The sequence below is a fragment of the Elgaria multicarinata genome, chromosome 11, assembly GCF_023053635.1.
Source record: "Elgaria multicarinata webbii isolate HBS135686 ecotype San Diego chromosome 11, rElgMul1.1.pri, whole genome shotgun sequence".
NCBI classification, from domain to species: domain Eukaryota; kingdom Metazoa; phylum Chordata; class Lepidosauria; order Squamata; family Anguidae; genus Elgaria; species Elgaria multicarinata.
The window spans coordinates 43,832,261-43,853,261 of NC_086181.1; the positions used below are offsets into that span (position 1 = coordinate 43,832,261).

General features: G+C 47.7%; 2 protein-coding genes across 2 annotated transcripts in view; one reads left to right on the forward strand and one right to left on the reverse strand.

The window, feature by feature from the left end:
• Nucleotides 1-21,001, reverse strand: part of LOC134406446 (dehydrogenase/reductase SDR family member 4-like) — a 104,675-nt gene that overhangs the window by 44,502 nt on the left and 39,172 nt on the right. The gene's annotated exons all lie outside the window — the stretch shown is intronic.
• The window catches only part of CARMIL3 (capping protein regulator and myosin 1 linker 3), a 67,936-nt gene that overhangs the window by 19,088 nt on the left and 27,847 nt on the right, over nucleotides 1-21,001 (forward strand). The window contains exons 3-12 of the mRNA XM_063137868.1: nucleotides 4,442-4,492; nucleotides 5,180-5,239; nucleotides 5,327-5,448; nucleotides 7,096-7,193; nucleotides 9,585-9,655; nucleotides 12,679-12,752; nucleotides 14,123-14,198; nucleotides 17,315-17,403; nucleotides 19,106-19,200; nucleotides 19,312-19,398. Coding sequence (XP_062993938.1) covers nucleotides 4,442-4,492; nucleotides 5,180-5,239; nucleotides 5,327-5,448; nucleotides 7,096-7,193; nucleotides 9,585-9,655; nucleotides 12,679-12,752; nucleotides 14,123-14,198; nucleotides 17,315-17,403; nucleotides 19,106-19,200; nucleotides 19,312-19,398 — 823 coding nt within the window. The remainder of the gene's footprint in view (nucleotides 1-4,441; nucleotides 4,493-5,179; nucleotides 5,240-5,326; nucleotides 5,449-7,095; nucleotides 7,194-9,584; nucleotides 9,656-12,678; nucleotides 12,753-14,122; nucleotides 14,199-17,314; nucleotides 17,404-19,105; nucleotides 19,201-19,311; nucleotides 19,399-21,001) is intronic.

Below are 21,001 nucleotides of genomic sequence, written 5' to 3' on the forward strand. Positions count from 1 at the left end.
AGAAATTCAGCAGACGCAACTCTCTTCTTATCACTCCATGCTGGGACGAGCTTTACCTGTTGGATTTGAGCTTGTTATGCAACCGGTAAAGCTTACCACTTGACATTCTGTTTGGTAGCGTGAAACCAACCTCTGGGGAGTCCGCTTCGGTCCCGTGTCTTGGAAGGACAATTGCAATATCCTACTTTGCAGGGCAGTTGTGGGTGGGGTTATCCTGTAGTTTGTCAAGTACTTTTTCAAAGTCAAAATTTATTTATTTATTTATTTATTTATTACATTTTTATATCGCCCAATAGCCGAAGCTCTCTGGGCGGTTCACAAAAATTAAAACCATCATAAAACAACCAACAGGTTAAAAACACAAATACGAAATACAGTATAAAAAGCACAACCAGGATAAAACCACGCAGCAAAATTGATAAAAGGTTAAAATACAGAGTTAAAACAGTATAATTTAAATTTAAGTTAAAATTAAGTGTTAAAATACTGAGTGAATAAAAAGGTCTTCAGCTGGCGATGAAAGGAGTACAGTGTAGGCGCCAGGCGGACCTCTCTGGGGAGCTCATTCCACAACCGGGGTGCCACAGCGGAGAAGGCCCTCCTCCTAGTTAAATGCAGTTATTGCAGTGGGACGGAGGGCAAAGGAGCCCATGATATTTGTGCCTTAGGTCCCAAATCATGTTTCTCCCCTCTTCTTCAATTTCTCCCACCCCAAAGAGACCCACACACAAACACACAGCTTTTCTCCTCGACAATTGTCTAGTTTATTCCTTTTTCATCCCTCTCTCCAAGAAGCAGCTTACATGTTCATCCCTTTTGTCTGCACAACAACCCTATAAGGTAGACTGGGCTGTAAGAAAGCGACTGGCTCAAGGATTCGAACCCAGAAACTCCCGGTCAAAGTCAGATGCTGTAACCATTACACAATACTGGCTGATTATTGAGTTTGCTGCTAGGGTTGTTGGAGCCCAGGCAGGGAGAGGAATTTCTGAATTGCGGAGACATCGGGCCCCCTCCTCATAATTCTACGCCTGGGAGAGATGGACCTCCCCGCCACGCCACACCACACCCCTCCCTCTGTCTCTGTCTCCAGTGCTCCGATCCTCTTCTCTCAAATTAGGTCAGAATTTGCAAATTTGCTACCGGCAGCAGAATTGTAGGTCGCAGACAGGAGCAGGCAAGGGGGTGGTGGTCTAGGCTGGCTTGGGGAAAAGTGTGTGTGGGGGATATCAATTGACACAATAGAGCCCTGTGTTTGGCCAGGATTTCGAAGGGGGGGGGATATTGGAGTTAGACTGGAGCAAAACTTGGAAAGGAAGGGGTTAGATGGGAGAGAGAGAGATTTGGAAGACATCAGCCAAATTGGGGGAAGGGTGGAGTTATTTGAGGGGGGCCGAGAAGAGTGGTAGGGGGGCCAGGAGCCAGACCGGGCCAATTTGAGGAGGGAGGGGCTGGAATCATTGCGCCGGCTTGAGCCATCCTAGGGATTTGATAGCCAGAGCAGGCAGGGAATTAATCAGATAGGAGAGGGCACCGAAAATAAAACGGGGAGTGGTGGGTTCTGATATGTGAGTCTTTGGGAAAGAGGTGACATTTTGGGGTACGCTGGATGGTGGTCACATTTACACAGGAGGGTGAAATTGAGAGAGGTGGAGTGGAAGAAGCGTTTTTTTAAAGCTAAGGGCAGGCTCAGGGTTTTGGTGGGAAGGGCCATGGGTTGAAATTAGGAGGGGCTGGATGGCCGGCGCATGGTTGTTAATATAAAAACAGATGCCTAGGCTCTAGCTTGAGCGGAGACCCTCCCTCACTCGATAATGCCAAGTTCGTGGGCACAGCCAGGTGTTCCACCAGGAGGCGGATGGGTGGGGAAGCTGCACCTGTTGAATGACAGCCTTTTGAGGCTACCGATGTAAAAGGCATGGTAGCAAGACATGACAACCAGTCTGGGAGCTAATGTGGTGTAGTGGTGAGAGTGCTGGACTGGGAGTCAGGAGATCCGGGTTCTAGTCCCCACTCAGCCATGGAAACCCTCCGGGTAACTTTGGGCCAGGCACATACTCTCAGCCCAGCCTACCTCACAGGGCTGTTGTTGTTGTGAGGATAAAATAGAGAGGAGGAGGATTATGTATGCCACCTTGGGTTCCTTGGAGGAAAAACGGTGGGATATGAATGCAATAATAAATAAATTAAAATAAAAATTATGGGTCTCTGGGTAAGTTGAGGAAAGTTCTCCTACGTCCATATACTGCATGCACACCATTTTCCAAATTGGCTGGGGTTTATGGGAGTTGTAGTCCATGAGGCGGCTTCCCTTTTCTCCATCTGCAGTCCTGGGGATGATCTTAGCATGACTAGTTAAAAGGGAAGCTCCAGAGAGAAAAAGGGGTCAGTGGGTCAGAAAAGCAATAGCAATCCATACCAATTCTCTTCCTTGCAAGTGGGCGGCCCCACCCATCGGATCACTCCCCCCTCCTGAAGATGTTCTTATGCCTCTATCCACACAGCCCCACTCCCCCAGTACAAACCAGTCCATTGCTCTGTTCCTCTCGCTCCCCCCTGACGCTGAACTCACAAAGGCTTTTCTGCACATTTATCTTCTACTCTACTCCCTCTCCGAGGGCTGCCAGAGAACCCATCATTAAACCATTTCACTCTCACGCCTGAGCACCTCTTGAACTCACTCCCTAAACCTCTGATGGAATTGTCCAAGGGATAAGGCCAGGGGGGTGAAGGTGAGGAGATGAAGACCGAAAAGTTCCCAGACAAAGTTTCCAAGGAAGTCCCCCCCTTTTTTTAACCCCTAAGACTTGTCTTTTGGGGGGGGAGGTCTTAGGAGTTTGTGAGGTCATAGAAACCCCACAAATTCTCTTAACGTTCCTTCCTCTCCAACATTTATTTATTTATTTATTTATTACATTTCTATACCGCCCAATAGCCGGAGCTCTCTGGGCGGTTCACAAAAATTAAAAACATTCAAAGTATAAAACAACAGTATAAAACCATAATATAAAATACAATATAAAAGCTCAACCAGATAAAAACATTCCTGTCTTTTCAAGCTCTGTGACACCCATAGGCTAAGTGCCTTCCTTTGCCTTAGTGTCCTGCCTGTAAAATGGAAATGAGAGGACTTCCCTTGCAAGAGCAAATCCAGTAACAACTGCAAATAATAAGGGTTGTCCGTTTGAAACAACAACAACGAAAAATCAATTGTTCGATTGAAAAAACATTAAGCCATTTTTAATCCCATCCTCCAGCCCAAGAATTCTCCAGGCGGCTAAGAAAGCCTAAAATTCTCTCCCTAACCCTTTCGCCTTCACACCAACCCTGTGAGGTAGGTTAGGCTGAGAGGTAGACCCCAGCTCAAGGTCACCCAGTGAGTTTTGTGGCTGAGCAGGGATTTGAACCTGGGTCTCCCTAGCCCTAGTCCAGCACTCTAACCACTCCACTCCATTGTCTCCTGTAAGACACCTATTCTTTGGTCATCTGTGGCAAGGAAGAACCGCAGTCAAAGTTTTCCAAAAGCTAGTTCTTCTCTTTTAGGCCATAAAGGACTGGGCTGATGGGCTGGCTAGACGTGATGTGGGCTAGCAGCTTTCATGCAGCAATGGACTTGAAAGGCTGTTAGGAGACCACGTTCTCTTAAATCCACAGTAAGAAGGAAAGCCCACCTTTCACATTTCCTTTTTCTTCAAAGTTGGGAATGCGCTGCCATAATACAGCAGAAGCAAGATGGCTTCAGGAATAAAGAAATATTAAAAGCCTGATTGGGAAGGCATATCCGGACAGAGATAGCCTCAGTTCCGGGTATGATGAGACTGCCAAGTCAAAACAGTTATTCATTTTTATTTTATCTATCCCCAGTTTGTGTAAACCAGGGGCTGCCAGGGTCCAGGGCCAGGATGGGCAGCAGTGGAACCGGCAAACAGAGTCCAGGCAGGGCCCAGGACAAAAGGCATGGTCAGGAGAAACAGACGGTCAGGCACAGCAAGGTCCAGGATTGCACGTAGTCAGGCACAGGAGACCGTGTTGCTGTGGTGGAAATGCAGCTCTTATATAGCCTTTTCCTGGCTGCTCCCAGCTGTTCTGCATCAGTCCACCTGTGAGTGCTTGATGATATAAGCCTGGATCTTGCAACTACTCTGCGGCCGGCAAGGTGCTCTGCGGCCACCAGGTGGTGCTGCAGGGCAGAACCTGACAGGGGCAAGCAACATGGTGCACTCAAAATGGTTTTGGACTACAGTACCCAGAATCCCTGACCATTGGTTATGCTGGTTGGTGCTTCTGGGAGTTGCAATCCAAAAATCTGAAGGGCCTCCGGCTGACCGTCCCAGGTGTAAACAGACGCACCCACTCCACGGCTGTGTCCATCTCTTACAGTGAAACGGAGAGGTTTGCGCATCTTCCCATTCCTCTGTGTGTTTTTCTCTCTCCCTGGCAGGTTCTTACCACCTGGCGTATCTATCTCTTTGGGCTGAAGGTGCCAGCCAAGGTGAGTAGAGGGAGGAAAAGAAGGTTGTGTGTGCAGGCCCCCGCCCCCCCCCCCCCCGGCGCCTTTACAGCGGTGCTTCCTGCACAGGAAGGAAGGCAAGTGCGAATTTCCCAGCCCCGAGCGACTGGGAAAGTAAAAAAAAAAAAATGGGGGGGAGGAAAGGAACGTGGCCGTTCCTCCTACCTTTTAATTTTTTAAAAAATAATTTGTATCTGCGGAGCTCTGCAGATACAGATAATAAAAATAAAAATGTGGGGGACGAATGAGGCAGCCAGAGGAGGACGTGAGAGGGACTGGGTGAACCACGTCTCCTTCTTCTGGCTGCCTGTTCCTCCCCACCGACCCCCATTTCTTTTTCTTTTTATTATCTGTATCTGCAGAGCTCCGCAGATATAGGTTTTTTAAAAAATTTATTTATTTATTGCATTTATATACCGCCCCATAGCTGAAGCTACAAAAAAAAGGGGGGGAGAATGGCCTGTTTCTCTCCCTCTCCGCCGTTTTTATTTATTTTTTACTTTTCCAGAGGTGCGGGGCTGCCCATGGTGCCACTACTGGGAAGCCCCCACCCCCCCAGGGCAAACCCTTTGTGTAGACATGCCCTAGGAGAGGGAATGGGGTCCCTCTCCTGCAACTCAGGCTGAATAGCTCAAGTAACATGACTCTTCTCACCCCGTCACTGCCCAGGTCGAGTGCTCCTTCAACGTCCTGGAGATCCGAGCGTTGAACGCCCTGAATCACAACCAGGTAAGAGGGCGCGTTTTCTGCAGAGGGATGATACTTCGTTGAAGTCTGCGTGGGCCTTCATAACATCTCTCCCCATCGCGCATTTAGATCTTGGTGGAGACGGAGAAAGCAAGCTACAACTTCAAATTCCCCACCTCGGAAAGTGCCGACCAGGTCACGAGACACGTCAACACCGCCTTAGCCAAAATTTTCCCAAGCCCAGCCTCTGTGTGAGTAGGTGGTAGAGCCAGGGTGGCGTGTGGGCTGGGGCGATGCCAGCTTTTCCCGGCATTCACTCTAGCTGTGCCTTTAACAGCTCCTTGTTATGCTGACGTTAGTGAAGGGTAACGTCGATTCCCGTGCCTTCGGAAGAGCAGCTCTGGCTGTTTTCTCAACATTGCTCTGTTCTTAAAGAGCAGGACGGACAGTTTCTTCCCTGGTCAGTTTGCAACCTTAGACGACACCAGAAAATGGGTGACCATATGAAAAGGAGGACAGGGCTCCTGTATCTTTGTTGAATAGAAAAGGGAATTTCAGCAGGTGTCATTTGTATATATGGAGAACCTGGTGAAATTCCTTCTTCATCACAACAGTTAAAGCTGCAGGAGCTATTCTAGAGTGGCCAGATTTAAAAGAGGGCAGGGCACCTGCAGCTTTAACTGTTGTGTGATGAAGAGGAAATTTCACCAGGTTCTCCATACATACAAATGACACCTGCAGAAATTCCCTTTTCAATACAACTGTTAGAGATACAGGAGCCCTGTCCTCCTTTTCATACGGTCACCCTAACGGAGTGTGAGAGGTGAAACCAGGCAGCCGGGTTATGCGTAGTGTGTAGACGGGCGTTCTCGAGGGTTTAACCATTATAGAGACAGGAAATGTCCGGAATGACGTCTTGCTACAGGTCTTCCCTGTACGTCTGGTTAGAAACTGAGCTGTGTTTCCGTTCCGGTGCGAAATCTGTACTGTTTGCACCATACAGATGCCTCATTGTGGTGGACAGCCCAGAGAGCTTCAGCTATTGGGCGGAATAGAAATGTAATTAATGAATCAATTAATTAATAGAGCACCTCTTTCAACCCGAGGGCCGAATTCCATTTTAGAGACGCTCTTGGGGGCCACATTCCAAAGGCAAAGGGGTGGAGCAAAATACCAAAATACCAGCATCCTTTAGCTTAAAGCGCTTACTGCCAGAAACTAGGCCTTAGGAGAGACATGGGGGGGGGGATGGAAAAGTTGGGGGGAGGTTAGGGGGAAGGGGTGTGGCCATCTGGGGAAATCCCCGGGGGCTGAATTTGACCCCCGTCCTCAGGTTTTACAGCCCTAGAGCGACGCTACTCTGCACCCAAAGAGAATCATTGCCAAAGTCTATGGGTAGGGTGACCATATGAAAAGGAGGACAGGGCTCCTGTATCTTTAACAGTTGTATTGAAAAGAAAATTTCAGCAGGTGTCATTTGTATATATGGAGAACCTGGTGAAATTTCCTCTTCATCACCACTGTTAAAGCTGCAGGTGCCCTGCCCTCTTTTAAATCTGGTCACTCTAGTAGAGCTCCTGCACCTTTAACTGTTGTGATGAAGAGGGAATTTCACCAGGTTCTCCATATATACAAATGACACCTGCTGAAATGCCCTTTTCTATGCAACTGTTAAAGATACAGGAGCCCTGTCCTCCTTTTCATAGGGTCACCCTATCCATGGGTCTCTGCTTAATGGCGGCCAACTAAACTGGCCCTCCAGATGTTTTGGCCGGCAAGAGCCAAGGGTGAGAGATAAAAGGAATTATTATCCAAAACATCTGGAGAGGACCGGATTCTCTACCGCCGGCATCCAGGAGCTCCGGCCCTTCATGTCAACTGCTTTTCTTTCCTTGCAGCTGCCTCATACGCCATGGGAACGCAGAGACCCCAGAGACGCCACGCGACATGTCTCCCAACTCCGAAAGCTCCAACTCCACAACCCATAGCATTTGCGGTGAGAAGTGGGGTGGGCAGAGAGACCAGATTGGCAGCTGAAGGAAAGAAGAGAGCCAGGCGGTGTGGGGTGTGTGGGAGGGGGGGCAGGGCGGAATGTTCCAGACTCCTCGAGTCCTCCAGTGTTGTCACTCATATTTTGGAGAGTCCAACAGGGCGGTCTTCATTCACAGGAAATTATATGAAATTTTAATTACCGCTGCTGCATTATCCACTTAACCCACTGACCTGAATCCCGGAAGAGTTCTCAGAAGAACGTACAAATTGCCTTGATGGATCAGACGGAAGGTCCATTTAGCCCAGCGTTCTGTCTCCGGTGCCAGCAGCCAGATGGGCCTTGGAGGCTGACACACAAAGGCCTGGCAGCAATTGCTGCCTTCTATCGTTTGCCTCCAATGTCGGGTAATCCAAGGTATACTGCCTCTAGACACAGAAGCTCAATTTTGCGCTATTTGAGTATAGAGGTTCCTTTCCTAACTGCCCATGGCACATAGATGATGATGGTATTTATTTATATCCCGCCTTTTCCCCAGTACTGGGACTCAAGGCGCTTGACAAGATTAAAACACTTACAATTAAAACATATACATATAAATTACAAAAGTTAAAATAGAATTAAACCTACAGTAATGTTGTGAGTCTGTGGTGAGTCTTGACTTCCATCAGTTGGTCTAATCTTTTTCTTTTAGCTGTGCAAACCAGTTTCCATCGCTGCACCTTTTGGCAATGAGATTTCTGATTGATTGATTGATTGATTGATTAAAAAAATCTAAATTATTTTTGTTTCAAACAAAACATTTTTTAACTGAGAGGCTGGCATACTGCAAAGCCAAGAGCTGCCCTCCGGCCTTCCAAGTCGGTGCTGGTGTTGCACCGAGTACCCAGGAGGGCAAAGCTGGGTGAGAGGGACCCCTCCCAGTTCACCCACCCAGGTCTCAGTGATACATAACAGGTCAGCCCCCTCACCCACAATCAGGTCATGGCTGAGGGATATTTTATTTTGGCATTCAGCAACAGCACCAAACCCGAGGGCAAACTGGAAAGGCCGCCAGGAACCACCCAGTTGGGGGAAGAACCAGAATCGGGGATCGCTGTAAGAAACCTAGCCCCTCTTCTCCTCATCTGGCCCGTTGTTCCCCCAACACCATACCTCCCCCACCCATGTCCACAGTTATGTGGGCACCCCCTTGCTCCCCTGAGCTCCCCAGGCAGATATTAAAAACAAATACAATTTATAAAATGAAATGAAATAGTATAAAGTGCATCAATTGCTGCTGGTGACTGTTTCGAGCTGGTGGTAGAAGTCCAGAAGCAATAGGACAGGTCTCAGTAAGCCTGTGTGCACCAGTTGCTGGGGAGCATGGGCGGGAGGGTGCTGTTGCACCATGTCTTGCTTCATTGGTCCCTGGTTGACAGCTGGTTGTCCACTGTGTGGACAGAGTGCTGGACTGGATGGACCCTCGGTCTGATCCAGCAGGGCACTTCTGATGTTCTCACGTTCACGATGCTAGAATCCAGTGGGCTCATCCCCTGAAGCTGAATGATGGGAGATTCAGGTCAGACGAAAGGAAGGACGTCTTCACACAGCGCAGAGTTAAACTATGGAACTCCCTACCACAAGAAGTAGTGGTGGCCACCAACTTAGAAGGCTTTAAAAGGCGACCGGACGGAAGAACATAAGAAGTTCTTATGTTCTCTTGTCTGCTCCTCAGTGCGCACTTTGCGCGACGCAGAGGCCCTTAAGTACCAGTAGAAGGAGAGGAGCAACTGGTCAGCAGATGTTTTAGCTGCTATTATTATTATTATTATTATTATTATTATTATTATTGACATTTATATACCGCCCCATAGCCGAAGCTCTCTGGGTGGTTTACAAAAGTTAAAAACAGTGAACATTAAAAACAAATATGCAAAACTTAAAATCGTAAGAAGTATAAAATACAAATAAAAACAGACAATATCCATTTAAAACAACTATTCTGGGGTCAGTTAAAAAACTCAGCGTATGCTGTTAAATGCTTGGGAGAAGAGAAAAGTCTTGACCTGGCGCCGAAAAGATAACAATGTTGGCGCCAGGCGAGCCTCGTTGGGGGGATCATTCCATAATTGAGGGGTCACCACTGAAAAGGCCCTCTCCCTTGTTACCCATCGGGGGGGGGGAGCAGCAGAAAGCAGGCTTCTGGATTCCTCCCCCCCACCCCAAATCATGCTAACTCAATTTTTTTTTAATGGAGAAGCATTCATTTGTTTGAGGAGAGTCATGTAGATACCGATGCAGTCCACACCCAGGTTGAGTACCGAGTCCTGCATTTGTGAAAACGAGGCCTCTAGAGCGTTTTCCCTGCTACGAAGCCGGTTGAGCAATAATATCGCTCTGTCTGCTTCTCCTCAGGAGGGTTTTCCGAAACGTATGCAGCCCTTTGCGACTACAACGGACATTCTTGCCGCGAGGAGGTGCAGTGGGTAAGTTCATGGGATAAGGTGAGTGAAGAGGAGACGGGCGTGGCCACGTTCTGAGGTGGGAAAAGTCGCCCACCGCTCCAAAGCAGCGTTTTCTCCTCTTTTTGTACACGTCCCAAACGACCTCGTGGAAAGACCTTTCCCACGCAAGGTGGTGGGGCGCCACATCCTGAAAACGGCTTTAAAAAATCGCCATTGCTCAGGATGTGGTGAATCTCATGAAGGTTTTTCTCAGCTCCTTTATTTATTTATTTATTTATTTACATTTATATACCGCCCCACAGCCGAAGCTCTCTGGGCGGTTCACAAAAGCTAAAAACAGTAAACATAAAAAATATACAAAATTTAAAAACCATCAGAGATATGAAAACAGTATAAAAACAGCAGCATCCATTTAAACAGCAATACTGGGGTCCATTAAAAAACAAACTTAACGTTCAATGCCTTTAAATGCCAGGGAGAAGAGGAAAGTCTTGACCTGGCACCTGAAAGATAACAATGTTGGTGCCAGGTGAGCCTCATCGGGGAGATCATTCCACAGTCAGGGGGCCACCACCAAAAAGGCCCTCTCCCTTGTTGCCATCCTCCAAGCTTCCCTCGGAGTAGGCACTCGGAGGAGGACCTTAGATGTTGAGCGCAGTGTAAGGGGAAGGTTCATGTCGGGAGAGGCGTTCCATCAGGTATTGTGGTCCCAAGCCATGTAGGGCTTTATAGGTTAAAACCAGCACCTTGAATTGGGCTCGGAAACATATAGGCAGCCAATGCAAGCGGGCCAGAATCAGTGTTATATGCTCAGACCTCCCTGCACCAGCTATTAATCTGGCTGCCGCATTTTGCACAAGCTGCAGCTTCCGAACCGTCTTCAAAGGCTGCCCCATGTAGAGGGCATTGCAGTAATCTAATTTGGAGGTTACCAGAGTATGGACAACTGAAGCTAGGTTATCCCTGTCCAGATAGGGGCGTAGCTGGGCCACCAACTGAAGTTGGTAGAAAGCAATCCATGCCACCGAGGCCACCTGAGCCTCAAGTGACAGAGATGGTTCTAGGAGAACCCCCAAGCTATGAACCTGCTCCTTCAGGGGGAGTGCAACCCCATCCAGAACTGGTTGCACACACCCCATCTGGTCAGAGGAACCACCCACCAGCAGCATCTCAGTCTTGTCTGGATTGAGCTTCAGTTTATTTGCCCTCATCCAGTCCATTGTCGCGGCCAGGCACCGGTTCAGCACATGGACAGCCCCACCTGATGAAGATGAAAAGGAGAAGTAGAGCTGCGTGTCATCAGCGCACTGATGACAACGCACTCCAAAACTCTGGATGACCGCATCCAACGGTTTCATGTATATGTTAAACAGCTCCTTCTCCCACCAAATGAACTCCACGCTTCTTAGAAGCGTGAACTTTTAAGGGTTGAGGGAAACTCGCAGCGTGTGGCGGCAGCTTTCCCACCTCACAAAGGGGTTTGCGTGAATTTTAGTCGGCTTTTTAAAAAAACGCATCTCCTGCTTTTTTGGGTCAAATATCCAGACCAACTCTGAGAGGAAGCGAAAAGAGAGGTGGTGGAGCGTGAAAAGAAAATCTGGGGCACAGACAATGATGGGGGTGAAGTGTGTGTGTGTGTCTGAGGTAGATTTCGCTCCAGTCTGGAAATGAGGCGGTTGATTGTAAGATGGGTCTTGTCTGGTGTGTGTGTGTGTGTAGATGGATATATTCTCTTAGTTTTGTGGGGGGAAAGGCCAAAATTACCTCCTCTTCCCACCTGAGCTATAAAACTCACTCAGTAATCTTGAGGCAGTCACGGTCTCTCAGAGCAACCTACTTCACAGGGTTGTTGTGAGGAGGAAAAAGTTGATGGTGGGATAGAGAAGACCTCTGCACACCACCCTGATTTCTTTCCCCCCCTTTTCTTTTAACAATTTTATTATTTTCTACAGAGAGCAAAGCACAGGGAAGAGGGGGAGAAGGAGAAAAAAAGTCATTACAAAACATCACATACTTGACTAATAATATGATATGCTACATCTAATAAAAACTCATATACAAAGCATATAAGGTCATATTCCATTTGAGGCAATCTTTATGTCAGACATATAGGCTGTCAATTAACTACCTCTTAGCCAGCCCAGTGTTATGTAAAAACCATATATATATATATATATATATATATATATATATTCCACAAACAAATAGATCATTCTTTTGCAACTCTTGTATATACTCTATCACAGGTTTCCAGTCCAGTACAAATGAGGTTGTTGATTTTTCTCTTACTAATGCCGTAAGTTTCGCCATCTTTGCCAACTCCAAAACCTTGAACAGGTACTGTTGATGGTACTTGTGTCTTTTTCCAGTATTGTGGCAGCTGTTGTCATATACAGAAACAACAGTCCTTTTTCTTTAAGCTTGAACATCCATAAGTCCCAGCAAAAATGCTTCTGGTTTCATTTGTATATTTATCTTTTAAAAAATTTGCGTTGATAAATGAATCTGAGTCCAGAAAGATTCTGCGTTTTTACATGACCACCACGTATGGTGAAAGGTTCCTTCTTGTTCTTCACATTTCCGACAGTCTCCCAAACAACCCCTGTTCATTTTTGCTAGTTTTGATTTCTCCAGGGTTGCGCAGGGGAGATTATTACATATTTATTCTTCATTTCTATACCACCCAATAGATGTAGCTGTCTGGGCAGTTCCCAAATAATACGTAAGGTACAGTATAAAATATAATATGAAAGCTTCCAACCACAACATAAAACCACACTATAAAAGTACAACCAGAATAAAACCAAGCAGCAATGCAGAGATTTAAAATACAAATTTAAAATACAGATTTAAAACAGCAGAGTAAAACACTAAAACACTGGAGAAATAAAGAGGTCTTCACATGACTTTGGAAAGAGTCCAGCACAGATGCCTGGCGAACCTTCTCTAGGGAGCACATTCCCCATAAGTGTATAAATGTATACATTTATAAATGTAATCAATCAATACTTTATTTCTGTCGCTATCTACCCCTCTCACTCCAGGATGTCGACACGATTTATCATTCCGAAGACAACCGGGAGTTCAACCTGCTAGATTTCTGCCACTTGGAAAGCCGGTGAGAAGAGGCAATTTGAAGCCGTCCCTGTCTACTGCTAATATAACCTCCCCGCTGCTCAAATCAATCCCCTGATTTCCATGAGTTCCTTAGGCGACTTCAGGCAAGCCTTGGGTAGGGTGACCCTATGCCCTGCCCTCTTTTGTAACTGGTCACTCTAGTATAGCTCCTGCAGCTTTCACTGTTGTGATGAAGAGGGAATTTCCCCAGGTGCTGCATGCCTACAAATGACACCTGCTGAAATTCCCTTTTCTACGCAACTGTTAAAGCTACAAGAGCCCTGTCCTCCTTTCCATATGGTTACTCTAACTTAGGCCTTCTTTATGGAACATGGGCCTAAGAATACTGTCTTGCCGTTAAGACTTGTGAGGATTATGCTGCCAGTGGTAAACGTCCTCCACACAGGATTCCTAAATCCGACCTGCAAAGAACTTCCTCCACTCATGCCTCCTTATTTTTGATCTCCTCATTGGATCACTCGTGAGGAAGAGGTTAAAAGTTAGGGGGGCTCTGAACTGAGCCATGAGGCCTTGAAGAACACTCCTCCAGTACACACAACTCAGTGCTTGGCCACCCCGATCCAGGAAGGCTCAGGACAGGCAAGGCCCTGAGCCTATGCCTCGATGACAGCCTCTTTGGCAGTGGCCTCACCTAGTGCCAGCATCCAGCCCTCAGGGGGTTTCCATGGAAGCAATATAGACCCCAGGGCCAAAGTAGTTACTCACCCCATTATGCCACTATGAGCTCCACCAGACGAGCGTTTCATTGCATGCTTGTTACTGGGCACTCATGGATTTTTGCAGGTCCCTCTCACGACATTGCCTGCCTCCTGCCCCTTCTAGCCTTCTTTGCGTGACAAAAAAACACCCCTGTAAGTCCGACTTATTTTTAAAGGCGGAAGTTGCCGCTATCTCCTGCTGCGTGCAGGAGAAGCAGCGGGATCAAAAGGGCCTACTGTATGGGCCATGTGCAAGTTGTTTACTTCCTCTTTCAAAAGAGGAAGTAATGAGGGACAAATGCGTGGGCGGAGAAGCGACGGTAAGCAAACGCGATTTTCCCTTGTGTGACGATGCTCTACGTGTGAAGCACGTAAAAGCACTATGTAAGCACCAAGTATTCTTCTCTGGATCTGCAGTCAGCCCTGTGTGGACAAAAGAATGTCCCTGTTCCCTTCAGTGTTCTCTGTACGCTGTCGGTACATCCGCCTCCTGTTTCTCCTCCCCGAGTTCAAATTTGCTCCACCACCCTTCCCAATAATCTGACTTCCTGGGATTTTAGTTGTTAAAGAACGTGAGGTGGGGATGAACGGTTGTGATCCCCTCTGTGTCTTACTCCATCTTTGTTCTCTCCCTTTCCTCTGCCCCTCCCAGGGACTTGGCACTCATCGTAGCTGCGTTGGCTTACAACCAATGGTTCACCAAGCTTTACTGCAAGGACTTGAGGCTGGTAGGTCTCCCCAGGTCACGCCTGCATGTTCCCCTACACAGCCCATGCCAACTGGGCCCCTTCCAAGAGTGTTGGTCTACAACTCCCAGAACCCCCCATCCAGGGGTTTTTGGGAGTTGTAGTCCAACACACCTGGAGGGCGCTGCCACGACACAGGCTCTGAACACCAGACCTCACGTCTGCCACCTCTTATTATGGGCGACACAGGCTCTGAACACCAGACCCGGCCGAGGCTACTCCCTGCTCAAGCTAAGCACCACCGCTTGATACACCTGAGGCAAGGGATAAAACCCACCTTCCTCCAAACTATGTGGAGAAAGGGGTTTAAAATGGAGAAGGATTTCTATATATAAAATAAAACACTGTGAGTTATATGTGCTGAGGTGAATGATTGTCAGAGTGGGTGTTAAATGTGTAAACTTAAGATGATAAATGCCAAACAGACACGTGGGACTTTTGTGGTAGTTTAAAACCAAAACAATCAAAATTTATTTTTAAAAGTTCATAAGCTTTGTTTCAAATAACAACCTTTAAAAACCTTTTTTGAAACCTTTCATACAATCCGGTCACTCATTCACATTCGCGCTTTCCTTTTTCTCACACAATCACTCTTGAACTTTCTTTATTATCAGTATTGATTGATATACCTCAACTACGTGCACACCACACCCTAAAGACACCACTCACTACACTGACCCTCAAATTTCCCAGAACTTAAGTACCATAAACACAGAGAGCACTACAGACTCTAAGAGTACCTAACAAGTCCCCCCGAAAAGTTTTTTCCATCCCCTCCGTCCTCCCCTTATATATCACTCCTCCCCTCTCCCAAGACATTCTAACTCCGCCCACTCAGGCCAACATTCTAAAAACCACAGACTTACAAACCGCAGACATACATTTGGAATTGACTTGTGGGGTGTAACGCCACAGGCGCCCCGTTGGGGAAGGCTGCTCTAAAGGCTGTGACCTTGGCCAGATGTCCCGTTCGTCCATTGACAGAGCTGGCACCCGGTCCAGCCTCAGCACCTACAAAGGTAACATCCGGATTTTGCCCTACAGCCTCATCCGTGACCCTGAGACCTTGATATGTGTCATCAAGACCCACGATTGGGTTATGCCTGCCCAAGGTTCCAGCAGTAGCATCACATTCGTTATCTTTTGGGGGTGTATGTTTATGTAAAGGTTGTTGTGAGGGGCAACTCCAGGGGTAGGCCAGGTTGGGCACTTGACGAGGGCCCACGCTCCACCAAGGGCCCACTGAGAAGAACCCCCTGGACACGTTCCCTCTTTCCCTTGTACACCTGCCTCTCGCTCTGGCCTGGCAAACGGTGGCAGTGAAGAGGAAGAGTGGGAGACGCCATGGCCGGCTTGCTCCCTGGCTCTCGGCCTGCCTAGCAATTATTATTATTATTAGTAGTAGTAGTAGTAGTAGGGTGGCCATATGAAAAAGAGGACAGGGCTCCTGTATCTTTAACAGTTGTATAGAAAAGGGAATTTCAGCAGGTGTCATTTGTATATATGGAGAACCTGGTGAAATTCCCTGTTCATCACAACAGTTAAAGCTGCAGGAGTTATACTAGAGTGACAAGATACAAAAGAGGGCAGGGCAGCTGCAGCTTTAACTGTTGTGATGAAGAGGGAATTTCACCAGGTGTTGTATGCATACAAGCGACACCTGCTGAAATTCCCTTTTCTACGCAACCGTTAAAGCTACAAGAGCCCTGTCCTCCTTTCCATATGGTCACTCTACATCAGCACAATATCTGTACAGCATCCTTGGACCAGTGAAACTGTCATGGCTTCCTCCCTGTCCTCCTTTTCATATGGTCACTCTACATCAGCACAATATCTGTACAGCATCCTTGGACCAGTGAAACTGTCATGGCTTCCTCCCTGTCCTCCTTTCCATATGGTCACCCTAAGTAGTAGTATCCTGCCTTTTGCCCAATACTGGGCCTCGAGGCGGCCTAAGCAAGCTAGAGCAAGAGCAGCTGGTGACCATGGTGCTGAGAAGGTAGACTCACCGAGGGAGGAGGGCATTGGGGTGTCTTTCCAGAGACCCCCCAAAAACCTGGAGCCGGAATTGGTCGTTGTCTCGTAACAGGAAAAAGCAAGGGAGAAAGAGAGGATGGAAAAGGAAAATGTGTGTGAAAAGAGAAGTATGCATGAAAGAGAATGTAGGGAAGAGGAGTGAGCGGGGGGTTGGACTTGATGGCCTTATAGGCCCCTTCCAACTCTACTATTCTGTGATTCTAAAAAGAGAGGGAGAGAAGGAGAAAAACACACACAGAGAAGAATATGTTGCATTCTTTTTGATGGCAAACCCTACTTCACCACCACAAAGGAAGGCCTCTAGTTGAGGGTTGCCTAGACCACACCCTGCGAGGGCTCCTGTACCTGTAGGGTGACCCGATGGAAAGGAGGACTGGGCTCCTGAATGTTTTAACAGCTGTATAAAAATGGGAATGTCAGTAGGTGTCCTTTGTCTGCATGCAGCCCCTGGTGGAATTCCCTCTTCATTGCAACAGCTGAAGCTGCAGGAGCCCTGCCCTCTTGACCAGCTACAAAAGAGGGCAGGGCTCTTACAGCTTTAACTGTTGTGATGAAGAGGGAATTTCACCAGGGGCTGTGTGCATACAAAGGACCCCTGCTGAAATTCCCTTTTCTGTGCAACTGTTAAAGATGCAGGAGCCTTGTCCTCCTTATTTATTTATTTATTGCATTTCTTCACCACCCAATAGCTGAAGCTCTTTGGGTGGTTGATAGCAATTAAAACCATGAAAACCATTCAAAATACAGAACAAACAGTATAAAAACATAGTATAAAATAGTATGTCATTCGGTCACCCCTACTTTCAGAGTTTCCGAGTACTGAGGATTCCATCAGGCCTAGTTTTCACCTCGCAGAGCTTTGGCATCAGCAAAATCCACCCCCCTGGGAATTTCCTCTCAAAGGTGCGGCGGTCTGCTCTGAGTCCAGCTGGGCTTGGAACCCGCTGCGCTCTGGCCGGGGACGTGGGCTTCACCTCAGCACTGCCTCCACTCGAAGCTGCTGCGGCCCTCATCCCAGCCCTCTCCTCACCCCCGCCCACCCGTATTTCCTCTCTTCTCAGGGCTCTGAGGTCGCTGAGCAGGTCCTGCACACGGTGAGCAAGTCCCATCACCTGGAGGAGCTGGTGCTGGACAACGCGGGGTTAAAAACGTGAGGCTCAGCTCGACTTTTGACATTCGCGTTCACCTTTGACGCTGGGCCCCGTGCAAGACGTGCGGAGCGTTCATGAGAAAACGTTTTTGCGCATCGAACCCCATTTTGAAGGCACTGAATTCTCTGTTCTGAAACTTTGCTCCGCTTCGGAGGTGTTCCTCGTCCAGCTCCTAGCGCGAGCAACCACAGGGCGCTGTATTGGTTTATTTATTTGAAGGTTTTTTTATGCCCCTCCTCAGCCTGTCTCTGCCCTGTATTTAATGCGTGGACAACTGATTTTGGGTAGGGGGGCCGAATGACCTCCCCAAGCTAACCCTCTGCAGGCCAGATGTCAAAATGGGGTGCAGCCACAGCCCGTAACTTCATCGTCCCCTGCCGTTGGGACAGCTTCACCCATGAGGGAAGGCATAGTGGGGGTGAGCATCACACGTAGGGAAATTCCGTATTATTTCTAATCGTTGATCATAGTGTGGTGTAGTGGCTAAGGTGTCAGACTGGGAGTCAGGAGATCCGGGTTCTAGTCCCCACTCGGCCATGGAAACCCACTGGGTGACTTTAGGCCAGTCACATGCTCTCAGCCCAGCCTACCTCACAGGGTTGTTGTTGTTGTGAGGATAAAATGGAGAGGAGGAGGATTATGGAAGCCGCCTTGGGCTCCTTGGAGGAAAAAAGGCGGGATATAAATGTAATAAATAAATAAATGAATCATAGAAAACAGGAGCGGTTTCCCTTCCCATCATAGGCGTGTGCAAGTGCCCAGGCACACCCTAATGTCTCAAGCAATAAGTGCGGAATTGAGGGTGGCGTTGGAGTAGGGATCCAGAGATGGCAGAAATGGCCGTCCGGCTGCCCTTTGGCTGCTCCACCGCCACACCGAAGAACCGCTGCCTCCAAGAGAGCACAGTGTCACCATAAAGCCCCACTAATGGTGAGACTTGAGGAGTGTCTCGTCATACCCCCACCACCACCACCACCTGCAATGTCCCTCCTATGGTCAGGCAAGCTGAACGCAGAGTAGGCCATCGGTATCGACAATGTCTAATGAACATATGAATAAAAACAATGTCCTTTATGACTATTCAATAAATGTTTGTCTTTTTTAAAAAAAATCCCTGGGTGCACGCCCTAATCATAGAATCATAGGATAGTAGAGTTGGAAGGGGCCTATAAGGTCATCGAGTCCAACCCCCTGCTTAATGCAGGAATCCACCTTAAAGTATGGTTGTCCAGCTGCCTCTTGAAGGCCTCTAGTGTCACTGGTTCCACTGTCATACTGCTCTAGCAGTCAGGAAGTTTTTCCTGATGTCCAGCCGGAATCTGGCTTCCTGTAACTTGAGCCCGTTATTCCGTGTCCTGCACTCTGGGAGGATCGAGAAGAGATCCTGGCCCTCCTCTGTGTGATATGGCTTCCTGTCACTTGAGCCCATTATTGCGTCTTTCGCAACCCCAGATAGACTTCTGGGGTGATGCATTGGCAGGAGAAGGGGCCCACGGAGGGAGCCCCATCCTCCAAGGGCCAAATAAGGAACGTCTGCAGGCCAGAGATTTCCTTCCCCGGATGTAATGCTCCCCTAGATTTGGTCCTGCTGAGATTTGGCTCCCTGCGCCCTGTAAAAAACGCCCACCCCCAACAGTGACGTCCGTTCTGTGAGGCTCCCTCACTGTTTCTCTCTCCTTCTCTCCCTCTCTCCGCATGTAGAGATTTTGCCCTGAAGCTGGCCTGCGTTTTGGCAGAGAATCCGAACACGGCTCTCCACGCCCTCACGCTGTCCCACAACCCGCTGGAAGACAAAGGTGAGGAGTTTCTCGGCACCGGCTGATTCTGAAAGAGCGGCTCCTTTGGGGGGAAAGAGACCTTCAGTTGTCCGCTGTTCACCCCACACTGCCTCTCTGCCCCCCCAACAGGCCTCAGCGCCCTGAGCCAACAGCTGCTGTGTTTCCCCAAAGGCCTCAGCAAACTCTGCCTTTCCAAGGCCAGCATCACTGCGAAAGGTACCGTTAACGTCGCCGGGCGAATTCGGTGGACGATTAATTTCTGCATTGCTGCTCGATTTTATCCTGCTTGTGTTTTTTATATAGTTATTATGCTTTTATACTGTTTGTTTTATATTTTGAATGGTTTTTATGGTTTAAATTTTTGTAAACCTCCCAGGGAGTTTCGGCTATTGGGCGGTATAAAAATGCAATCAATCAATCAATAAGACACAGGAGAAAGGGCCCTGCCTGGATGATTATATTTTTATACTCTCCTTTCTCCAAGAAGCTCAGAGCAGCATTTTTGTTTAAACCCCCTCCCCTTTTTACCCTCACAACAACCCTCTGAGGTAGGTTAGGCTGAGAGAAGGAGGCGTGAAAAATGCAAAAAAAACAAAAACGCGGCCAATAACTAAACTTTAGGAAATGCATTTCAGCCTTTTAGATTAGGGAAGAAAATTGCACAGATGCCAGAAAACCAGCATGCAATTGATAGTTGAGGGGAAAGGGGTGGGAAACGGAGGGGGCTGTCTATCTGGGGGACCTCAGAGGGCCAGATTTCCCCCACCCAGGCCTGCAGTTCTGTTCTAGCCCAGCCTCCCCCAACCTGGGGCATGCTAGGAGTTGCAGTCCAATACATCTGAAGGACACCAGGTTTGGGAAGGCTGTTCTAGCCCTTCGAGGTGGGGGGCAATGAGCTACACTGCGTGCAGGTCCCACCCACTCACTTGACATCCTGCTCATTGCCACCTCTGCAGTCCGAAAATTCATGTTTTTTGAAACTTCACCTCATGAGGACTAGAAACGTGTGTGTGTCTGTTTGTTTCTGTCATATGAAAGCTGGGGTTTTCAAGATGTTGGCTTTGATAACCGGTTGCACAAGAGACCTGAGGAAGTCTCCTGTGCAACCTCAATCCACCACTCTGAAAAACGTGTATGTGTTCGCATGTGTGTGTATGTGTGTAGTAGTAGTAGTAGTAGATGTATACCCTGCCCTATTGTAAACTTCCAGATGACTTAAAACAGGAAAACACAGTTTTAAAAGGTTGCATAAAGGATAAATCTCCTGTACCTTTTATCTGAAAGATTTGTGTATAACGGCAATTTGCTAAGAAACAATAAAGAACTTTTGGTTAATTTTATCTGAAAGACCGTATTCTCCCTTATGAGCCTGCCCGTGCTTTGAGATCTTCTGGAGAAGCCCTTCTTTCAGTCCCACCATCTTCACGGGCGCGCTTGGTGGGAACATGGGAGAGGGCCTTCTCGGTGGCTGCTCCGGTACTCTGGAACTCTCTTCCCGGGGAAGCTAGGCTGGCTCTGTCCTTGATGGGCTTTCGGAAGCAGGCAAAAACTTCTTTGTTCTGACAGGCCTTTGGCGAATAATCTGGTTCTCCATCTATGCTAAGGACTTGTAAAATTGTCATGTATTTTAAACGTTTAATGTTTTAATATTTTATTTTATTTTAATTTTTGTACATTTCTTTTCCTAGGTTTTAAAATATATATGTTTTACATTTTGTAAGGCCGCCTTGAGGCCCAGTATTGGGCAAAAGGCGGGATACAAATAAATATATAATAATAATAATAATAATAATAATAATAATAATAATAATTTTAGGAA